Source organism: Carettochelys insculpta, chromosome 7 (assembly GCF_033958435.1).
Source record: "Carettochelys insculpta isolate YL-2023 chromosome 7, ASM3395843v1, whole genome shotgun sequence".
Taxonomy (NCBI): domain Eukaryota; kingdom Metazoa; phylum Chordata; order Testudines; family Carettochelyidae; genus Carettochelys; species Carettochelys insculpta.
Genome location: NC_134143.1, coordinates 4908339 through 4927795, shown reverse-complemented (window position 1 = coordinate 4927795; position 19457 = coordinate 4908339). Strand labels below are relative to the sequence as shown.

The window sequence follows — 19457 nt, the reverse complement described above, 5'->3', positions numbered from 1 at the left end:
GAAAAACCAACTGAAGTGAAAATCTTACATCTCATCTTCATTGGTCTGAATACAGCCTAGGTTGGCAGAGACCAAAAGTTATTATGATCCAAGGACATCAGCAGCCTGTGTGAGAGTCCTGTGATATTTACATCACAAAGCCCATCACAGCTGTGCCCCTGCTTTGTAAACCTCAGCAGACACAGCAAGAGTGGACAGCTCAGAGTCAGAAACCGAACTGTCCTTTTACCCCTACCAGAGGAGTGGCTTCTCTAGATTAGGGGTCAAACACTGGTGAGGCAGAGTGATGGATATCACTGGCCATGCTCTGTATGTTCTGCAGCTGGTTCCCAAGACTGTCAAATCGGGCAACTGTAATCTGCACTAAATTCACACACAGAAAAGGCCACAAACACTGACTTGTCCTAGGAACACTATGCTCTTGTCCCTCGTTAATATCTTTTGTTCTGACAGATGTATGATATTCGTAACAAGGCTAGCAACCAGCAGGAGCATGACCAGCTGGGAGCTGCTAACAGGGCTGCAAACAGGGGAGTTTATCTGCGAGAGAAGATGAACCCCACTGAATCAGGCGAGGGCTAGTGGGTATGTTTCTTTCCTGAACTGTTTGAATTTGAATTTCAGATACTGATTGACCTCAGTTACTTGTGAGTAACTGAGTGCTAGGCTGAGTGTTTGAATTTTAATTTCAGCTTGCCAGGCTGTTTGTGTGAATTTGAGTTTCTGAATGTGAATTTCAGTTTGTTGGGCTGATTGCTTGAATGTGAATTCCAGTTACTGGGGCAGCGTGTGCGTGCGTGCGCGCCTGTGCAGGCGCACCCCTCCCCCCGTGACTCCCCAAGGGTAGGAGGGACCAAAGGAAAGAAGGCTTCACAAGCCAGAGGCTAGTGACCAGCTAGGAGCTGCAAACAGGGAAGTTTGCCTGGGAAGTTCGCCTTGTGGGGAGCCCCATTTTTTTTTTTTTAATTGTTTTGTTTCTCTTCTGCCCTTCAAGTCAGCTCTAATCTTCAGAGCGAATTCTCTGAAGGAAGTTAAAAATGGATAGTGAGAAGTAGATTGGTGCGGAGCTAGTTTACAGGAACTAAGCCACTCTGCACAAGACAGGGCACAGTGGAAGAGAACAGTGTTGGGCATTTACTAATGAAGTGCTGCCGTGCATACGCAGTACTTCATTAAGCAGTTCCCGCCCCCACGGCAACTTCAAAGTTTTAAACTCTGGAGTACCGGCGTGCGTCTAGCCGCGGCTCACACCCTGGTACCTCCAAGTGCCGGGTCAACTCTGAAGTCCCTTTACGTCTCAAAATTTTCAAAGTTGCCCCAGCACTTGGAAGTACCGGGGGTTAGCCGCAGCTAGACGCGTGCCCGTACTCCGAAGTTTAAAATTTTAAAGGTGCTGCGGGGGGAATTTGCTTAATGAAATGCTGCATATGCACGACAGCACTTCATTAGTAAACTCCCAACACCCTAATTACCCTCCTTCCTTCGAAGGAAGGTGGTAGTGTAGACAAGGCCTGAGTGAGGCAGACAGACACCAATGGGTCCTGAGCCCACGGTTACTGATAAGCCTGACAAGTCAGCTGTGTGACCTTCACCGCATGTGCTATGTTTGTTTTCCTCCCAGAAGACAGAAGGGATTTTGTATGTACCAAGTGCAAGCTGGTCGCCATCTTGGAAGAAAAGGTTAGAGGACTTAAGGTGCAAATATCAACCCTTTAGTCCATCAGAGAAGGACAAGAGTTCCTCAGTAGAAGGCATCGTTTAATACTGGAGGCACAGCCAGCTGAGCAGCCGATGAGGGCAGTAGAAACCGAGGAAGATAACTGGAAACATGTAACCTCCAGGAGATGAAAGCCAGTTCAGTTACCTCCAATTCTTGTAGAGGTAAGCAACCGCTTTCAGGTTCTCTGCACAGGTGATATAGTGGAGAATGCAGTGGCAGAGACCTCTCAGAGAAGGGATCAGAAGATGCCAGTGGCTAGAAGGCCTGGGATGAGTAGACCTCAGGATGGCAGTTCTACGGCCACCACCCCCAAGAGAAGACGACGGGTGGTGGTGGTCAGGGACTCCCTCCTAAGACGGACAGAGTCATCCACCTGCCGGCCAGACGCGGAATCTCAGGAAGTTTGCTCCTTACCAGGAGCTAGAATCCAGAATCTGACAGAGACTTCCAGAAATCAAACCTGCTGATTACCCCTTCCTACTTCTCTATGTAGGAACTAATGACACAGCGAAGAACAACCCTGAGCAGATCACTGCGGATTATGTAACTCTTAGAAGGAAGATCAAAGAATACGGAGTGCAAGTGGTATTCTCATCAATCCTCCCTGTTGAAGGAAGGGGTTCACGGGGAGATCATCGAATCACAGAAGTAAATGTACAGTTGTGCAGGTGGTGTCGGAGAGAGGGATTTGGTTTCTTTGACTATGGGACTCTTTCGGGCACAAGGATTGCTAGGTTCGTTGGGGGACGGTGACCCAAGCCCTGAGGTAAGCATGGAAGGAAGAAGGTACAACAAAGGAGGACCCCTGGTTCAAAAGGAGAAAGTAGGCCAAGCAGCTTATTATCTAAGGTGTTTGTACGCAAATCAAGATGCCTGGGAAACAAACAGGAGGAATTAGAGACCCTGGAACATTGACAGTAGTATGAGGTGATTGAAATAACAGACTCGCTGGGATGACTCATAACTGGAGCACAGTCAGGGAAGGGTATAAACGGTTCAGGAAGGACAGGCTGGGAGAAAAGGAGGAGTTGCGATTTGTGTGAGAGAGAAATATGATTTTCAGAGCTCCAGTATATGGAGGAAGAAGAGACAGTTCAGTGTCTTTGGGTTAAGCTTAGAAGCAGAAACAACAGAGGCGATGTTGTGTTTGGTGTCTGCTATAGGCTACTAGATCAGGTCGATGAGGTAGACGAGGATTTCTTCAGACAACTAAGAGAAACTGCCAAATCACAGGCCCTGGTTCTCATGGGAGAATTTAACTACCCAGACATTTGTTGGGAGACCAATACAGCAGCACACAGACGATCCAGAAAGTTTTTGGAGAATGTTGGGGATAACTTCCTGGTACAAATGCTGACCTGCTGCTCACAAACAGGGAAGAACTAGTAGGAGAAATAGAAATGGGTGGCAACCTGGGCTGCAGTGATCATGAAATGGCAGATTTCAGGATTCTCACAAAAAGAAAGAAAGGTGAGCAGTAAAACACAGGTCCTTGATTTCAAAAGAGGAAACTTCAACTCCCTGAGAGAACTGATGGGCATGATCCCCTGGGAAGCTAATATGAAAGGGAAAGGGAAAGGAATTCAAGAGAACTGGCAGTATTTTTAAAAGGTCTTATGGAAGGTACAGGAACAAACCATCCTGATGTGCAGGAAGAAAAGCAAATATGGTAGGCAACCAGCTTGACCCAACAGGGAAATCCTGGGAGAGCTTAAATTCAAAAAGGATGCGTATAAGAAATGGAAACTTGGACACATGACCAAGGAGGAGTATAAACATATGGCTGGAGAATGCTGGGGCAGTAATCAGGAAAGCGAAAGCACAATTGGAACTGCAGCTAGCAAGGAATGTGAAAGGCAACAAGAAGGGATTCAACAGGTATGTTAACAATAAGAGGGTTTTCAGGGAAGGTGTGAGGCCATTACTGGATGAGGGAGGCAATCTGGTGACAGATGATGTGGGAAAGGCTGAAGTACTCAATGTTTTTTTTTGCCTCAGTCTTCACAAACAATGTCAGCTCCCCGACTACAGCACTGGGCAACGAAGTATGGGAAGGAGGTGGGTAGCCCTCAGTGTGGAAAGAATGGGTTAATCGTTACTTAGAAAAGCTAGAAGCACACAAATCCGTAGGTCTGGATTTAAGGCATCCAAGGATACTGAGGGAATTGGTAGATATCACTGGAGATCCTTTGGCCATTATCTTTGAAAACTCATGGAGATGGAGAGGTCCCAGATGATAGGAAAAAGGCAAACATAGTGACCATCTTTAAAAAAAAAGGAAAGGACGACAATCCAAGGAACTAGAGACCAGTGAGTCTCACTTCAGTCCCAAGAAAAATCATGGAGGGAATCCTCAAAGAATCCATTTTGGAGCACTTAGAAGAGGGGAAAGTGATCAAGAGTAGTCAACATGGATTCACCAAGGGCAAGTTGTGCCTGACCAATCTGATTAGCTTCTATGATGAGGTAACTGGCTCTGTGGACGTGATATACTTTGACTTTAGCAAAGCTTTTGATACAGTCTCCCACAGCTTTCTTGCCCATAAGTTAAGGAAGTATGGATCGGATACTTGGACTGTAAGACGGCGAGAACACTGGCTTGACAGATGAGCCCAAAGCATACTGGTCAATGGCTCAGTGTTTGGTTGGCGGCTGGTTTCAAGTGGAGTGCCCCAGGGATCAGTTCTAGGGCCAGTACTGTTGAACATCTTTATTTATTACCTGCATGAGGGAATGGACTGCACCATCAGCAAATGTGCAGATGACACTAAGGTAGGGGGCCAGGTAGACACACTGGAGGGAAGGGATAGGGTACAGAGTGATGTAGACAAATTGGAGGATTGGGCTAAAAGAAATCTGATGGAGGTTCAACAAGGATAAGTGCAGAGTCCTGCACTTGGGATGGAAGAATCCCAAGCACTGTTACAGGATGGGGACTGACTGGCAAAGTAGCAGTACAGCCGAAAAACACCTGGGGATTATAGTGGATAAGAGGCTGGATATGAGTCAACAGTGTGCCCTTTCAGCCAAAAAGGTTACTGGCAAATTGGTGTACATTAGGAGAAGCATTTCCAGCAGATCTAGAGAAGTTATTATTCCCCTCTACTCAGCTCTGGTGACTCTCATCTGGTATTGTGTTCAGTTCTGTGCCCCCCAGCATAGAAAAGGATGTGGACACATTGGAGAGGGTTCAGCGGAGGCCAACAAAAATGATTAGGGGTCTGGAGCACATGACCTATGAGGAGAGGCTGAGAGATTTGGGCTTACTTAGTTTGCAGAAGAGAAGACCAAGGGGCAATTTGATAGTAGCCTTCAGCTTCCTTTAAGGGGACTCTTAAGAGGATGGAGAGAGACTGTTCTCAATGGTGACAGATGACAGAACAAGGAGCAATGGTCTGAAATTACAGAGGGAGAGATGTAGGTTGGATATTAGGAAACACTATTTCACCAGGAGGCTGGTGAAGGACTGGAATGCGTTGCCTAGAAGGGTGGTGGAATCTTCATCCTAGAGGATTTTAAGACCCGGCTTGACATAGTCATGGCTGGGATGATTTAGTTGGAGTTGATCCTGCTTTAGGCAGGGGGCTGGGACTAAAGGACCTCCTGAGGTCCCTTCCAGCCCTAGAATTCTATGATTCTACAAACCCACTTATTCCCATGGGAATGCTAATGACAAAATTTCTTCAGATGACTAAGCAACACTCTCCTCTCTCTTTTTAGGGCACAATTCTAATCCATTACCTGGCAACAAATAATGGTTCAACCACATGTATGCCTCCTTGGGTACTAGAAAGTAATTGGCCATTTGGGAAGGAAAACATTCCACAGAGATGAAAGCAACCCAGGATGACCTGAGTTTAAAAGAGTTCCACTGGTATAGGATTATGTCCACTTACCTGTTGCGGGAGTTCACTGATCAGGTACTGAGCAAATTTCTGTAGCTGATCTCTCTGAAGCCGAGACAATGATTCTGAAACAGGTGCTCGCAAGCACACTGCAGATGCCTGGAGAGACAGAAGATTTAAGAGTACTATTGTGAACGAGGTGAGGCAGAATTAAGCCCTGCCTACCAGATAATTGACTCAGTTCTTGTAATAGCCATATTTAAGCACAGGTACTGCTGCCAGGGTTGTAGCACTGGTTCCTGGCTCTATGTGGACATGACTTTTTCATATTATGTAAGAGAATGCTGTAGCCTAAACTCAAATCACCTATGACTTGGTTTTATACAACCTGCTTTTAAGAAAGGAACCTTTTGTCATGGACATTTTGCTACCCAATGTGCATAGGTTCTGTTGTTGTTAGTAGTTGCACAAACACCAGCAGAGAATTCATAAACAAACCTCTAAAACAGGCTGTTATTCTTTAGCTTTTGGCAAAGGGAACAGTGCTATGGGTCACCACTCCTTCCCTTTACACTGCGACTTACTTATTGATTCTAATGCTAAATTCAATTAATTACCAGCCTTTAAAAAGTAGGTCATACAGACAGCAAAGACCAATTCCATAAATTCTTTCCCTGTGCAGAACAAGATCTCCCAGCAGAAGCCATCCCTGAACTGGACCAAAGCACGCGCATTTCAATGAGTAAGATACCATTGCTAATTGACTGAGCTCTTAATCTGAAACTGGATGTCTGAATACAACAAAAACTCTTTACATGCAGCTTCCTTGCTGTGTTCAGTGTATGCAAATACCAAAATGCTCTAAATAATAAGCAAAACCTTTCTGGTGGGAGAGATGCAGGTTTGCTTCTGTCACATGGTGGTCCCAAACCACCTTCTGCCTCATGCTGTGAATCAGGAAACCCGCTGCCTATTCTCAGCCTCCCAGACCAAGTTTTGAATGCATTAACCAATTGAAAACGGCCACTGGGTTTAAAATACTTCGCTTCCACTGGGAGACTAAAGGCAGCACTCATCAGTTTAAGTACATGTTCATCCCCAGTGAAAACCACTGATAAATTAGTGAATTTCAGTGGGTAATTCGAACCTATTTATGTATTTAGATGGCCTGAGACTGATTAAAAACCAGTATGGACTAAACGTTTCATGGCAACACAGCATCTTTTTCCTTCCCACAGTCCAAAGCTGCTCAAAAACAATCAACTAAAGCAGATCGAACTGCAACAGAAGACTACTCTCTCCATGCATATATTTTGTGTGTCCTAACATTATGTTTTGCCTGTTTTCCACTGCAGCACCTCCTTCACTGTTGGTACTTTGCCCTGCATTGGCTGGGAAAGATTCTCACTTTGGGCATCAGACTGGAAGGTAGCAGGCATCCTAGTCACAGCATGTTACATGAGTGATTGCACAGGAAAAATCAGGAGTGATTGACATGCTGTGTAGGATGACTGAGCAGCACAACAGCTTTCAAACCACAAGAAATCATGTCCTTGCACATATTTCCAACACAACATTTACTCCATTGCTGACCTGTTGCAAACTGAAGGAACACACAACCCTAAACAGGGCAGGATGGGGTGGCTTATCCACTCGTACTGGGACACATGGCATTAAAAGATATTCTGCAACTTTGCGTCCTCCCTTAATTCAAATTGTGACTGCAGAGGGCTTGCATCGCCACACACAGACTCACAATGATCATGCCATTAGATAGGAAAAAGAATAACTGCACTGGAGAGAAGGAAGCTTTATGGAGCTTCCCCTATGACCATACAGGAAGACACCCGGAGAATGACAGAATTTTGAAGACCTACGTTGTGTATCCGGAAGAGACAGAGGGCCACTACGTGGGCACACCACTTTGCTCCAGCTCCGCATGTGCAGCTGCACGAGGTGATCCTGCATCGGTCGAACATCACTGCCACATTGTATGCACCTTTGGGCGGCACCATCTGCGGTGGTACCACTGTGGCACTGAGGTGGAAACCTGTTGGGAAAATAGGCCGAAGTTCCTGTCAGTGTGTGACACTGAAGCATTCAAAGGAACGCTTGAAGACGTGCACGTTAACACTACTCTTTACTGTCTAACAGAAATGTCCTTCTGATTATTTTAAACAGCAATCCCATTGGATCAGCAACTTGTCACGTCTTCAGCACCGGGCTCTTCCCATTGGGCGAATGTCAAATGTGCCACACAAACATTTTACCAGCAAGCTATTTATACCTTCCCTACAGCTCTGACCATTGTTATTAAAGCCAGTTCTGGACTAGCTGAAATCCCTTCAGATTGCTGAGCAGTGGCATTTTTCACAGGCTACCTCTATAGGCAAGACACACTGCAATCCGAGTTCCAACTTGTCCAGGAGGTCCACCGCAGCAGAGGGTCATTAAGAGCTGTTACAATGCCTTTAGGCTGCCAAAGGCAACATGTCTAGAAATCTCTTCCAATCCTACCAGTGCCAGCGGGCAACTTGTCTAGTATCTCACAGAGTGCATGAATGTAGACTAACAGATTCAACACAGACAAGTCTGAGTAATGCTTATAGGATGGAGGAAACCATCAGGGGAAATGGTGCAAATTACATCTCTGCCCTGATTAATGGGAGCCAACTTCAACGACCCTGGTCCAGCCCTCTACTAAAACCCCCAGGCCCCTGGTTCTACTAAAACTTCATGCATGTAAGAGATTCTCCCTGTGTGGGCTGCAGTAAGTGGACATTCCTTAGCCTCCAGCCAGATGTGTTTGTTGGTTCCTCAAATCCCTCTTCCTTGCCCCAACACCCAAGGGACGGCTCACTGTTCTGTATCAGGTCAAGCATCGCAAAGACCCTGTCCTTTTCCCCTGCATGGTGGCGCGCTCTCAATAGCTTTCAGGCTGGTGGTCTTTTGCCTCCATCTTTTCCATCAATACCCATCCAGAGCATAGCATCTATCAGCAATGGAGAAACTGAACACCTCCAAAAAATTTTCCCTTCCTCATTGCTTTGTTCTCCCATCTTCCTCCTCTGTACCACACGCCATTAGCTTCCCCAGTTTCTCAACATTTTCAGCAGATGTTTGAGTGCCTGTAAGTCCTCCTGCAGTTTACACTTCCCGTACAGACAGCCCCCTGGCTGATTCTGCTCATCTTCCAGAAACAGTAACAGTAAACAATGCCTACACTCCCAGAAGAGATGTAACTGCACCATATGTAGGGTCATCTATTTCATGGTTACAGGCATTTTTAAATCGTAATTTTCAAGATTTAAGCTATTTAAATCTGAAGTGTCACAGTGGTGTAATTGTAGGGCTCGAGAGGCACAGAGCAGTGAGGGAGCTGGGGCGCGGAGCCCACAATGTTGTTGTAGGGGAGAACGACAGCACTGCTATCCTCACTTCTCGCTACTGCTAACGGCAGCACTGCTTTCAGAGCAGCTGGAAAGTGCAGAACTGGGCTCCCAGCCCTCAGTCATAAGGCAGAGCCATCGGCAGCAGCAGAGGGAAGGATGGCCTGGGGAAGAGGGACGGGGATGGGGTAAGAATGGGGGGCTAGCGATGCCTGGCTTTGGGGGAGGGGAGGGGCAGAGCTCACGTAGGTGGCTCATGGGGCTTGGGTGGCTGACCCGCGGCTTGTATGGGCGGCTTAGGTGCTGGCAGGAGAACAGGCAACTCAGGGCTCTGGTGGGTGGGCGGCTGGGGCTGCACCAGACAGGCACTCACAAGGTGGGGGCTGTTGCTGTTAGCCTGGCCCATCCATAGTTGGCCTCCAGGCTGGGACAGGGCCTTCACAGTGTCTAGCACCCCAGCAAGGACTGCAGCTGGTCTCTGCAGGGACCGGCAGCTCAGCGGCATGCTAGCAGCCTATTCGGGGTGGAGCTGGCACCCAGGGACCCAAGGTCACATCCAGCATAGGGCTGGAACCAGCCTTCGCAGCTTGTCCCTGGGCTGGTGTCGGCCCAGCAGGGGTCAAGGTCTGGCATGAGGTAAAAGGGCCCCCGGGGTGGGGAGGCACTAAGGCTCTGGCAGTTGGCATGTGGCTTGGGGCAGGGCGGCACGGCTCCACTGAGTCTGCTACTCACTATTTTCCAGACAACTTTTCTTGCAATCAAATTCATAAATTAGTGCGCAATCCATTCAGCATTGATGTGGATGCATTGCAAGAACAAGCACTTGAAATAAAATATGATTCAAGTGCAAAAGATCATTTCGAAAACTCAAGTTTGAAGGAATTTTGGATAAAATATTTCTCAACGTACTTGGAAGCTGGAGAAAAAGCACTACCTATTATTCTTTCTTTTTGCCAATGTACATCTGTGAAACAAGCTTTAAGTTTAATCATGTTAAAAACAAAGAAATTGACTGCATGTGAAAAACAACATGTTGCGCACTTTCATCTTTCAAACCTAGGATTTCCCAGCTTGTGAAGAAAATGCAGCATCATCTGTCACATTAAATTCATTTTGTTTCTGCTGTTAAATTACATTTTTATTCAATTTGAGCCAAGAAAAGCTATTTGTGCTTATTTTTAATTTTAAATAACGTTTTTGTGTTTATTTTAAATTACAAATTGAATTTTTGTTAGAAGTGGGGTTTGATGATGGTAAAAGAGGTGGGGGGTGTGAGGGTCTCTCAAAAATCAAAAGGGGGAATGATGCCAAAAAGTTTAGGAACCACTGCCTTAGAGTAAGACTGTTAGGAATGGGCGCTGCAAAGAAAAGCCTAAAAATGTACCTGGGGAGCTCAGAAAAGGTTAAGCTAACCTGCTCCTGAGAGCAATAGGAGGTAAGAGAAGCTAATGGGACAAATTCAGACCTGAAACTGAATTGCAACAGAAGCAGCAGTTAGAGACCTGGGGCGGGGCGGGGGTGGGGGGGGAGGAGAGAGAGAAAAGATGGGGAATCTCTCCAGGAGCAGTGGGAAAAAACAAGTTTTTCATTGTTTGGGGTTTGGAAATTTTGTCTAAGCTGGTTAATTGTTCCTTTTGTTCTCTCCTGTAAACAAGAGTCTGACCCAGTGAAAAATCCTCAAGTTTTGCTTCAATTCATGGCTTTTTAAAACAACAAGTCATTGACTATACTTGCAAAAATACACTTGTTTCAGTAATAAAAGTTAGCCAATACTGATTGATCCTTTGTATCCTTCGGGGGCTTAAAACTGCCTGGCCATAGACATCTTACTAGAGAGTTCGCAGGTTCCTGCGTTATTCTCTGTAGGGTGCTCTTGTTATTTCTTTCCAAATCCTTGGGAAAAACAGGTTACAGGGTTTACCCATAGGAAAGAGATTCCAAAAGGCTCTCTTTCCTGCAAAGGGAATTTTGTTCACTATGTGGTTGCAGCTACTAACTGATTTCAGGGAAAAATGAAAGTCAGGAAAACTCTTCTGTTTCTGGGAATTGCAGAGAGAGGGTCTAGCAGAGTTTTATTTGGCTAGCCATTGAAGTGCCAGGCTGGGGAATCAGCCATGACAAACAGGCAAAGGAACAAGATGAGCACAGAGGGGAATGCAGGTTTTCTTCCCCTCTTGTCGTACATACAGCCCTCACCTTCACACATGGATTCATCAGAATTGCACATTTCATCTCTGCAGTACACATATTTACTAGCAGCATGAATTTCATTCTGCCATTAGAAAGCCAAGTTACTCACAAAAAATATTATCATTATGGTGACAAATGCATCACATGAAGTGTCCTCAGGAAGACGCTCAGATCCGATCATGCATCTAATTTTCAGGGAAGTGCCTGAGGGGCTTCAAGCAGCAAAGCAAGTTATCCAGACCTCCAAAGCTAAGAAGTGCAACAGGGAGTTTAACCCAGGATTCATCTGGTTTCAGGTCCTTTGTTCTAAACTCCAGACTACAAGAGTCCTTTGGCAAAGGCAGCTGGTCTTGAGGCTGTGTTCATACCATTAGTCGTTTGTCTGCACTAGAATCACAGATTTGAAAATCTCTACAGAAACCCAGATGCAGCATTCTTACCTATCTGCAGAGGGTCTTTGACAGCCCGCATCCGGAAAAGCTGTTCCCCCCGCTGGAACTCATCTGCACTGCCATTGGCCAAGCAGGAATACAGCCTAGGAAAAAGCACACAGAGTTCCCTTTCAAGTAGCCATCACTGGAGAAAGGCAGAGCTGCATTCCACCTGCATCCTATGGAAGCACTCTATGCTGACTGCTTTGAATACCTTCAGCCAAGGGACATGACAGAGTACTAACTGAGGTCTGGAGAATTTACATGGTTATTTGGGTAAGTGAGAGACAGATTGGTAAGTAACTGCCTCCAGAGTAAAGACCCACTGGAAGTTGGTCTATGGCCCTGTACCAGAAAGAGACAGACACCTTATTTAGAAACCGAGTCCAGCTGATGCACCACTGGACCAGGTCATCCAGCAGCCATCATAGTTCTCTAGCTTTTGTTTTTGCGAGGGATTTGTGTGGGGGGTGGGGCATGAAGGAATGTTACTTTTGAGAAGAGGGGATCAAACCTGAAGTTAGTATTTGAAGTCTGGGCCAGCAATTTAATATTGCACACATCTCAAAAATACTTGGTCATAGACTACGAGCTGTTCAAATTAATCTTTAGATTAAAATATTTTAAGATTGTGTTAACTGAATTCGTCCCAAAAAAAGTGTCAAGAGCACTTTTCCTCATGTAAAAAACAACAGTTTTTTAGAATTTAATTTGCTATGAAATATACGTGTATGCGTTTTGATCAGGTGCAGAGACATTTTTCATGCAGGCTTAATGCAAATCAACTAATTAGATTTTCTTTTGAATTTAAAAGATGAGAAATTTCATCCCTTTCTCCAAAATGGTTTATCAGAGCCAAAGGATGAAATAAGGGTTTAGAAAGCAACAGCTCTTTGCGATTTATGGTAGTTGTAACGTTGCTCTGACAAAAAGCCAAGAAGTCAGCAGATGCTATTTCAACATCTGGGGCTCTAAATGACAGCCCCCAACTTTGCTAATCTAGTGTTCATTGTATTTTTTGAACATTTGTACACTGTCATCCTCTTGGGTCTTAGATAAGAACATAAGAACGGCCATACTGGGTCAGACCAAAGGTCCATCTAGCCCAGTATCCTGTCTGCTGACAGTAGCCAATGCCAGGTGCCCAGAGGAGGTCAACCGAAGACAATGATCAAGTGATTTTGTCTCCTGCCATCCATCTCCCGACTTCGACAAAAGGCTAGGCACCATACCTTACCCCTTGCTAATAGCCATCTATGGACCTAACCTCCAAACATTTATTGAGCCCTTTTTTAAACTGTGTTAGAGTCCTGGCCTTCACAGCGTCCTCTGGCAAGGAGTTCCACAGGTTGACTGTGAGCTTTGTGAAGAAAAACTTCCTTTTATTAGTTTTCAACCTGCTACCCATGAATTTCATTTGGTGTCCTCTAGTTCTTAGATTATGGGAACAAGTAAATAACTTTTCTGTATTCACTTTCTCCACACCATTCGTGATTTTATATACCTCTATCATATCACCCCTCAGTCTCCTCTTTTCTAGACTGAAAAGTCCCAGTCTCTCTAGCCTCTCCTCATATGAGACCCGTTCCAAATCCTTAATCATTTTAGTTGCCCTTTTCTGAACCTCTTCTAACACCAATATATCTTTTTTGAGGTGAGGAGACCACATCTGCACACACTTTTCAAGATGTGGGTGTACCATAGTTTTATATAGGGGAAGTAAGATCTTTGTTTTATTTTCTATCCCTTTTTTAATTATTCCTAACATCCTATTTGCTTTACTAACTGTTGCTGCACACTGCGTGGATGTTTTCAGAGAACTATCCACTATAATTCCAAGATCCCTTTCCTGATCTGTTGTAGCTAAATTTGCCCCCATCGCATTGTACGTATAATTGGGGTTATTTTTCCCAATGTGCATTACCTTACACTTACCCACATTAAATTTTATTTACCATTTTGCTGCCCAATCACTCAGTTTGCTGAGATCTTTTTGAAGCTCTTCACAGTCTGCTTTGGTTTTGACTATCCTGAACAGTTTGGTGTCATCTGCAAACTTTGCCACCTCACTGCTTACCCCTTTCTCTAGATCATTGACGAATAAGTTGAACAAGATTGGTCCCAGGACTGACCCTTGGAGAACGCCACTAGTTACCCCCTTCCATTGTGAAAATTTACCATTTATTCCTACCCTTTGTTTCTTGTCTTTTAACCAGTTCCCAATCCATGAAAGGATCTTTCCTCCTATCCCATGACCACCTAATTTACATAAGAGCCTTTGGTGAGGGACCGTGTCAAAGGCTTTCTGGAAATCTAAGTATACTATGTCTACTGGATCCCTCCTGTCCGCATGCTTGTTAACCCCTTCAGAGAACTCTAATAGATTGGTAAGACACGACTTCCCTTTACAGAAACCATGTTGACTTTTGCTCAGCAAATCCTGTTCTTCCACACATCTGACAATTTTATTCTTGACTATTGTTTCTACTAATTTGCCTGGTACTGATGTTAGACTTACTGGTCTGTAATTGCTAGGGTCTCCTTTACAGCCCTTTTTAAATATTGGTGTTATATTAGCTGTCTTCCAATCATTGGGTACCGAAGCTGATTTAAAGGATAGGTTACAAACCACCATTAATAGTTCCGCAATTTCACATTTGAGTTTTCAGAACTCTTGAGTGAATACCATCCGGTCCCGGAGACTTGTGATTGTTTAGCTTATCAATTAGTTCCAAAACCTCCTCTAATGATAGTTCAATCTGGGACAGTTCCTCAGATTTGTCACCTATAAAGGACAGCTCAGATTTGGGAATCTCTCTAACGTCGTCAGCCGTGAAGACTGAAGCAAAGAAATCATTTAGTTTTTCTGCAATGGCATTATCTTCCTTGATTGTTCCTTTTATGTCCCATCGTCCAGGGGCCCCACTGCTTTTTTAGCTCTAATGTACTTAAACATTTTACTATTTTTTTTTTATTTATGGCTAACTGTTCCTCAAAATCTTTTGTGGCTTTTCTTATTACATTTTTACATTTAATTTGGCAGTGTTTATGTTCCTTTCTATTTTCGTCACTAGGATTTGACTTCCACTTTTTAAAATATGCTTTTTTATCTCTCACTGCCTCTTTTACAGGGTTAAGCCAAGCCATGGTGGTGGCTCTTTTTTAGAATTACTTTGAACAAAACCTTACTTCACTTTTAAAGTTGGGGCCACCCTTTACTGTGATTTTTCTACAACACCTTACTAAAAAAAATAATTATATCACTGTCTAACGGATCCTGTGACCAGCCATTGACATTTCTAGACATTTTACCAGGGATGGGATAGTATTTACCACGGCTGATGTTTTCCTAAGTAACACCATGGTTTGAGAAAAACTAGTTAGTCACAGTTTTTGGTATTTTCTATTTTAAAAGTTTCATTAATGACCACATTATACTTGATTTTACTTCAGGGTGACCGTACTCCGTGAGGATAAACACAGCACACCGTGGGGGGCGGGCACTATCGGGGGGTAAAACGGGACAGATGGTCATCCTGCATCAGGCAATGGCTGCACCCTTCTTCCCACCCAGACCTGAGCACCCCCAACCCCCACTGCTGCACTTTACCTCCTGCCCAAACCCCAACCCCAGCCTGCTCCTGCACCCTTCCCCTCCAGCCAGAGCCACACACCACCCGTTCCACTGGGGCTGAAGAGAGAAACAAGCCTTCAGCAGGCTCTTCAGGGCTCGGTGCTGCGGTCTCCAGAGGGGCTCTGGCCCTAGTCCTATGCTGCACAGGGCTCCGGGGTGGGGGTGGGGGCACGGTGGCGACCCCAGCCCCGCGGGACATCTGGAGATGCTTCAGCCCCACACAGGACAGGCTCTGGCCCTGGCCCGGGGCAAGGGCTGACGGGTGGGGAGGGTGGCTCCACCCTTGCACCAGGCAGGGCTCTGGCCCCAGCTCCACAGCAGTGGCAGCTCTGGTAGGGCTCCAGCCCCAGTTCCACCCCAACCCTGTAATGGGACCCCAGGAGGGGAGCTCTGGCCCCATGGGAGGTCCAGGGGGTCCTCAGCCCCGCACCACACAGGGCTCTGCCCTGGCCCTGTGATGTGGTGGGGGTTGGGGGGGCTTTGCCCCCGCGCTGTGCAGGGCTCCGGCTGCAGTAGGGCTCTGGTTCCACCCTACCCCTGCAGCGGGGACTCAGGGTGGAGGGGGCTCCAGTGATGGCCCCAGCTCCCCTGCTCCAGCCCCCACTTCCCCCTCCCCCAGCTCCGTCCGTGGCCCAACCACACACCTGAGCAAGGCGGCTGGGGCTGGCAGTGGCGTCCCAGGGGTGCAGCAGGCGGGGAAGCTACATTTTAAAAATGGCGGTGGCCAGAAAAAAAGCCCTGCGAGTCTCCAGCCAGCACACGAAAAAAAGTCACGGGGGCGGGGAGGAGGGAAGGTGGCAAATACAGGACAATCGGTCCCATTTAAAAAATGTTGGGATGCCTTTTTGGCTCCCTAAATATGGACCGTCCCACCTAATACGCCTAGTGGTCACCCTATTTTAGTCACATATTCAAACTGTGTTACACAAGGAACTAGATTTGCCGGTTAATTTAGAATTGTACAAATAAAAATAAAACTGCAGTGGCAGCACTACAATTATACTGAACACTGGAATGTCTGTATATATTTTGGCTTGGTATTTTCTCATGGAAGTTACATATTACGACTCACTTCAGTATTTAATCTTATAAATGAAAGTCAAAAACATTTTCTTGTATGACAATTCCAGTGCGGAGCTGTAGCCCAGAAGCTTGCAGAGTTGCAGATTATCAGTCCTGGTCCATTTGGGGGAGCAGCTTTTTTTTTTGTGCAGCTAGCACAGAACCTATTCCTCATCTTTTAATGTATCCAGTGTCCGGGGGAAAAAAATTGTTCTATGCTGGCTGAACACTGATGCAATTCTTTCCCCAACTTTCCCAGTTGAAACTGGGTCTAAAACCAGGTATTTACTGCACCCTGTCCTAACCTACTTTAGGAAATTGCCAACCCTGCATGTTATCATGGAGGCTTTGGAATTAAGCCTTCTTCAGGGACTCAGATTAGTTTTACAGGACCTTTACCAATTCCTGTGTCACTGGTTACAAAATATGTACCGTATCTACAGATTCATTGACTGTCACCAAAATGCTTAGTGAAATTTGCTGTCCTTTGGTAAGTTATTAGATGGCTTTTACAGTCATCACAAACCAGAATGAGATGCCTGTCTTCATCTATAGTTCTACTGTGGACAAACTGCTCTTCCTATAGGGAACTTCCCCTGCCCCAGAGGAATGTTTATTCTCATTTCATTAGTGAAAGGGGTCTCCGTTCTAAAGCAACTCCTGGGGCACAGCTTTACTAGAGGGCTCTGGCTGCACACTAAGGCTATGTCTACACTAAAGCAACCCAGTGACAGAAGTTTTGCCAGACAGGGGTGACAAAATACCTGGGTCCCAGAGGGGAAAGTGAATCTAAAAAGCAATCTGCTTTGTCAACAGGAGTTGCTTGACTGCCCAGCCACTGCCTCGACAAAACGGCCAACCAGAAGCACAGCAGTCAGGGTTACCCAGTGTCCAAGAAGCGCTGTCTGTTGACAGAGGGCCTTCCAGAACATTCACACTAGCTTTTCTGTCATGGGGAGCGGGATAAGGATGTCGACAAAAGTGCTGCGTTCTGTCAATCTGCAGTTGACAGAACACCTTGGGAATCAGGATGCTCCCCAAGTTTTGTTGACAACAAAAGCCTCTAGTGCAGACTTAGCCTAAGCATGCACACTTCTATCCCACAACTGAGAAGATTTTGTGGGAAATTCTTGAACAATCAATTCTTTTGGGATTCTGACTACTGGGAAAAAGCAGAAAGATTATTGATCAAATAACCATCAATATATTTGAAACCAAGTAAAGAATACTGTCACATGCCTGGCTCACCCCTTTTCTGCCCATCCAGAAGGTCAGTACCTCTCCAATTCTCGAATTGCCATGACTGAGGGTTCATCTAAACAAGCAGCAGTGAGACCTCAGCCTGGATCCATGGCCTTGGGCTCACTCTACAGCGCTAACAATATCTTTGTCACCGTTCGGCTGAAGTTGGCCCTTGGACCATGAAGCCTAGACGGAATGGGCTTCAGACCACGACATTATACCTACATAGTGGTTTTCAGTGCCACAGTACAAGCCCATATCTGATTTTCACTGCTGCAGACAGACTCTGGAAGACCTCTATAGGAATTCATGGCTTGTTCAGAATTCCAGATGTCTTAAATCCTGCCTCTTCAGCAACAAATTCAAACTAGGAAACCCTTCACCTCTCAAAATGTGCCTAATTTCCATGCACTGGAAGGGTACCAAGAGAGTAAGCGACCACAGTTTGATCCAGGACTCGGACTCTCCTATACACAGATTGATTTACTTAAAAGTTCACGTGACTGGAAGAGAATATATCACCTGATGTCCTCCTCGTTCTCTGGGAAGCTCCAGAAGGCGATCCGAAGCTGCAGCTGTTCGGGAACGGGTGGGTAGACTTTTTCCACCACCTCGAATGGAATGTGAAATGCCACCTGCTTTGCAGACAGTTCCACCAGCGGAATCACCAAACCATCTAACAGGACAAGGAATACTAGTTAGTTACCGTTACCCATTAGGTGAGACAAATTAATCAGAGGCTGAAAACAGAAGGGATGGAAGCAACTCCTCTTATTTCTCTCCTCCTGTTGGGTTTATACACAAGATTCTTCTGGAGAGTCACCTGCCAATCCAATGTCTGTTCACAACCCCAGAGCACTCTTGTGAACCCACCCACTTGCATGTGAAGAGCTCAGCTTGCCCAATGAGGCCTTAGTGACCCAGGTATTTTGTCACCAGCATATGCTGAATCACACCAGACTTTTTATTGAAGAGGTCCTGACTGCATTCATATTTTATATTTCTGGTTGAACCTGGTAGGTAGCAGCCTGCAAGTGGACAGGCCTTTTCCAGATGAACAACTGCATGTTTTCAGGGATGGTTTAGACAGTACTTGGTCCTGCCATGAGGGCAGGGGCTGGACTCCATGACCTCTCAAGGTCCCTTCCAGTCCTACTATTCTATGATTCTACGTTTTCATTGTGGCGTATTCCAGTTCCCCTCTGCTGGTTCTGAATCAGCTTAAGAGTCCCATGACCGCACAGACTTCGCTCATTGGACACACATGCTGTGATAGCACAACACAGGGATGCAGGTTTTTATTTTAATGTCTGGGGTTCCCACCACAGCTCTTTCACAACCACACTGAACCCTAACAAGAGGGCTAGTTTCTCCATATCTTAAAAACCTCTGTAAACATGTGTGGTGCACTCCCATCTGCACGCTCCTTGGTGAACATAAAGTGTATTCAGTTTAAGGATGGAAAAAATTAGAGGGACCCTTGGACAATGCCTCTGCACACATCCGTACAGCACCCAGCCAGCCGAACCCGGACGCTGACTGGGAGTATCAGGTATTGGAGTAAAACAAACATGAAATAATAACCTAAGAAGAGAAGTGCCTTAACAAGGGGGTGGGTGATGCAGCCAGATACTTTTTATCTAAGTGTATCAGCGCACAACTACTCAGGGTAGCAGAGATTCATTCTCCCTACAGCCCTGGGCCCTAAAACCAGAGATGGGAATGGCATTATATCCATTCACCTGCCCTGCACTGGGAAGCAGCCCTGGTCAGGCGTTGCCCCCGGCCCAGCATGTGCCTAATTAGCACAGTTTCAGTTACTCCATGTTTTACGTCCCTGACTCTCCCTAACAAGTGTTTCGAGCTGGTCTGGCAAGCAGAATATAAACGAACCCAAGCACAGTCTCTGCCTTCCCACCAGCCTCCAGGCAACATTTCAAAGGC

At 45.8% G+C, this 19457-nt stretch overlaps 1 protein-coding gene across 1 annotated transcript in view; it reads right to left on the bottom strand.

Moving 5' to 3' along the window:
• Positions 1-19457, bottom strand: part of ZSWIM8 (zinc finger SWIM-type containing 8) — a 114624-nt gene that overhangs the window by 35675 nt on the left and 59492 nt on the right. Inside the window, exons 3-6 of the mRNA XM_074999745.1 lie at positions 18036-18189; positions 11585-11679; positions 7443-7615; positions 5617-5724 (exon numbers count right to left, since the gene is read on the bottom strand). Of these exons, the coding sequence (XP_074855846.1) occupies positions 5617-5724; positions 7443-7615; positions 11585-11679; positions 18036-18189 (530 nt within the window). The remainder of the gene's footprint in view (positions 1-5616; positions 5725-7442; positions 7616-11584; positions 11680-18035; positions 18190-19457) is intronic.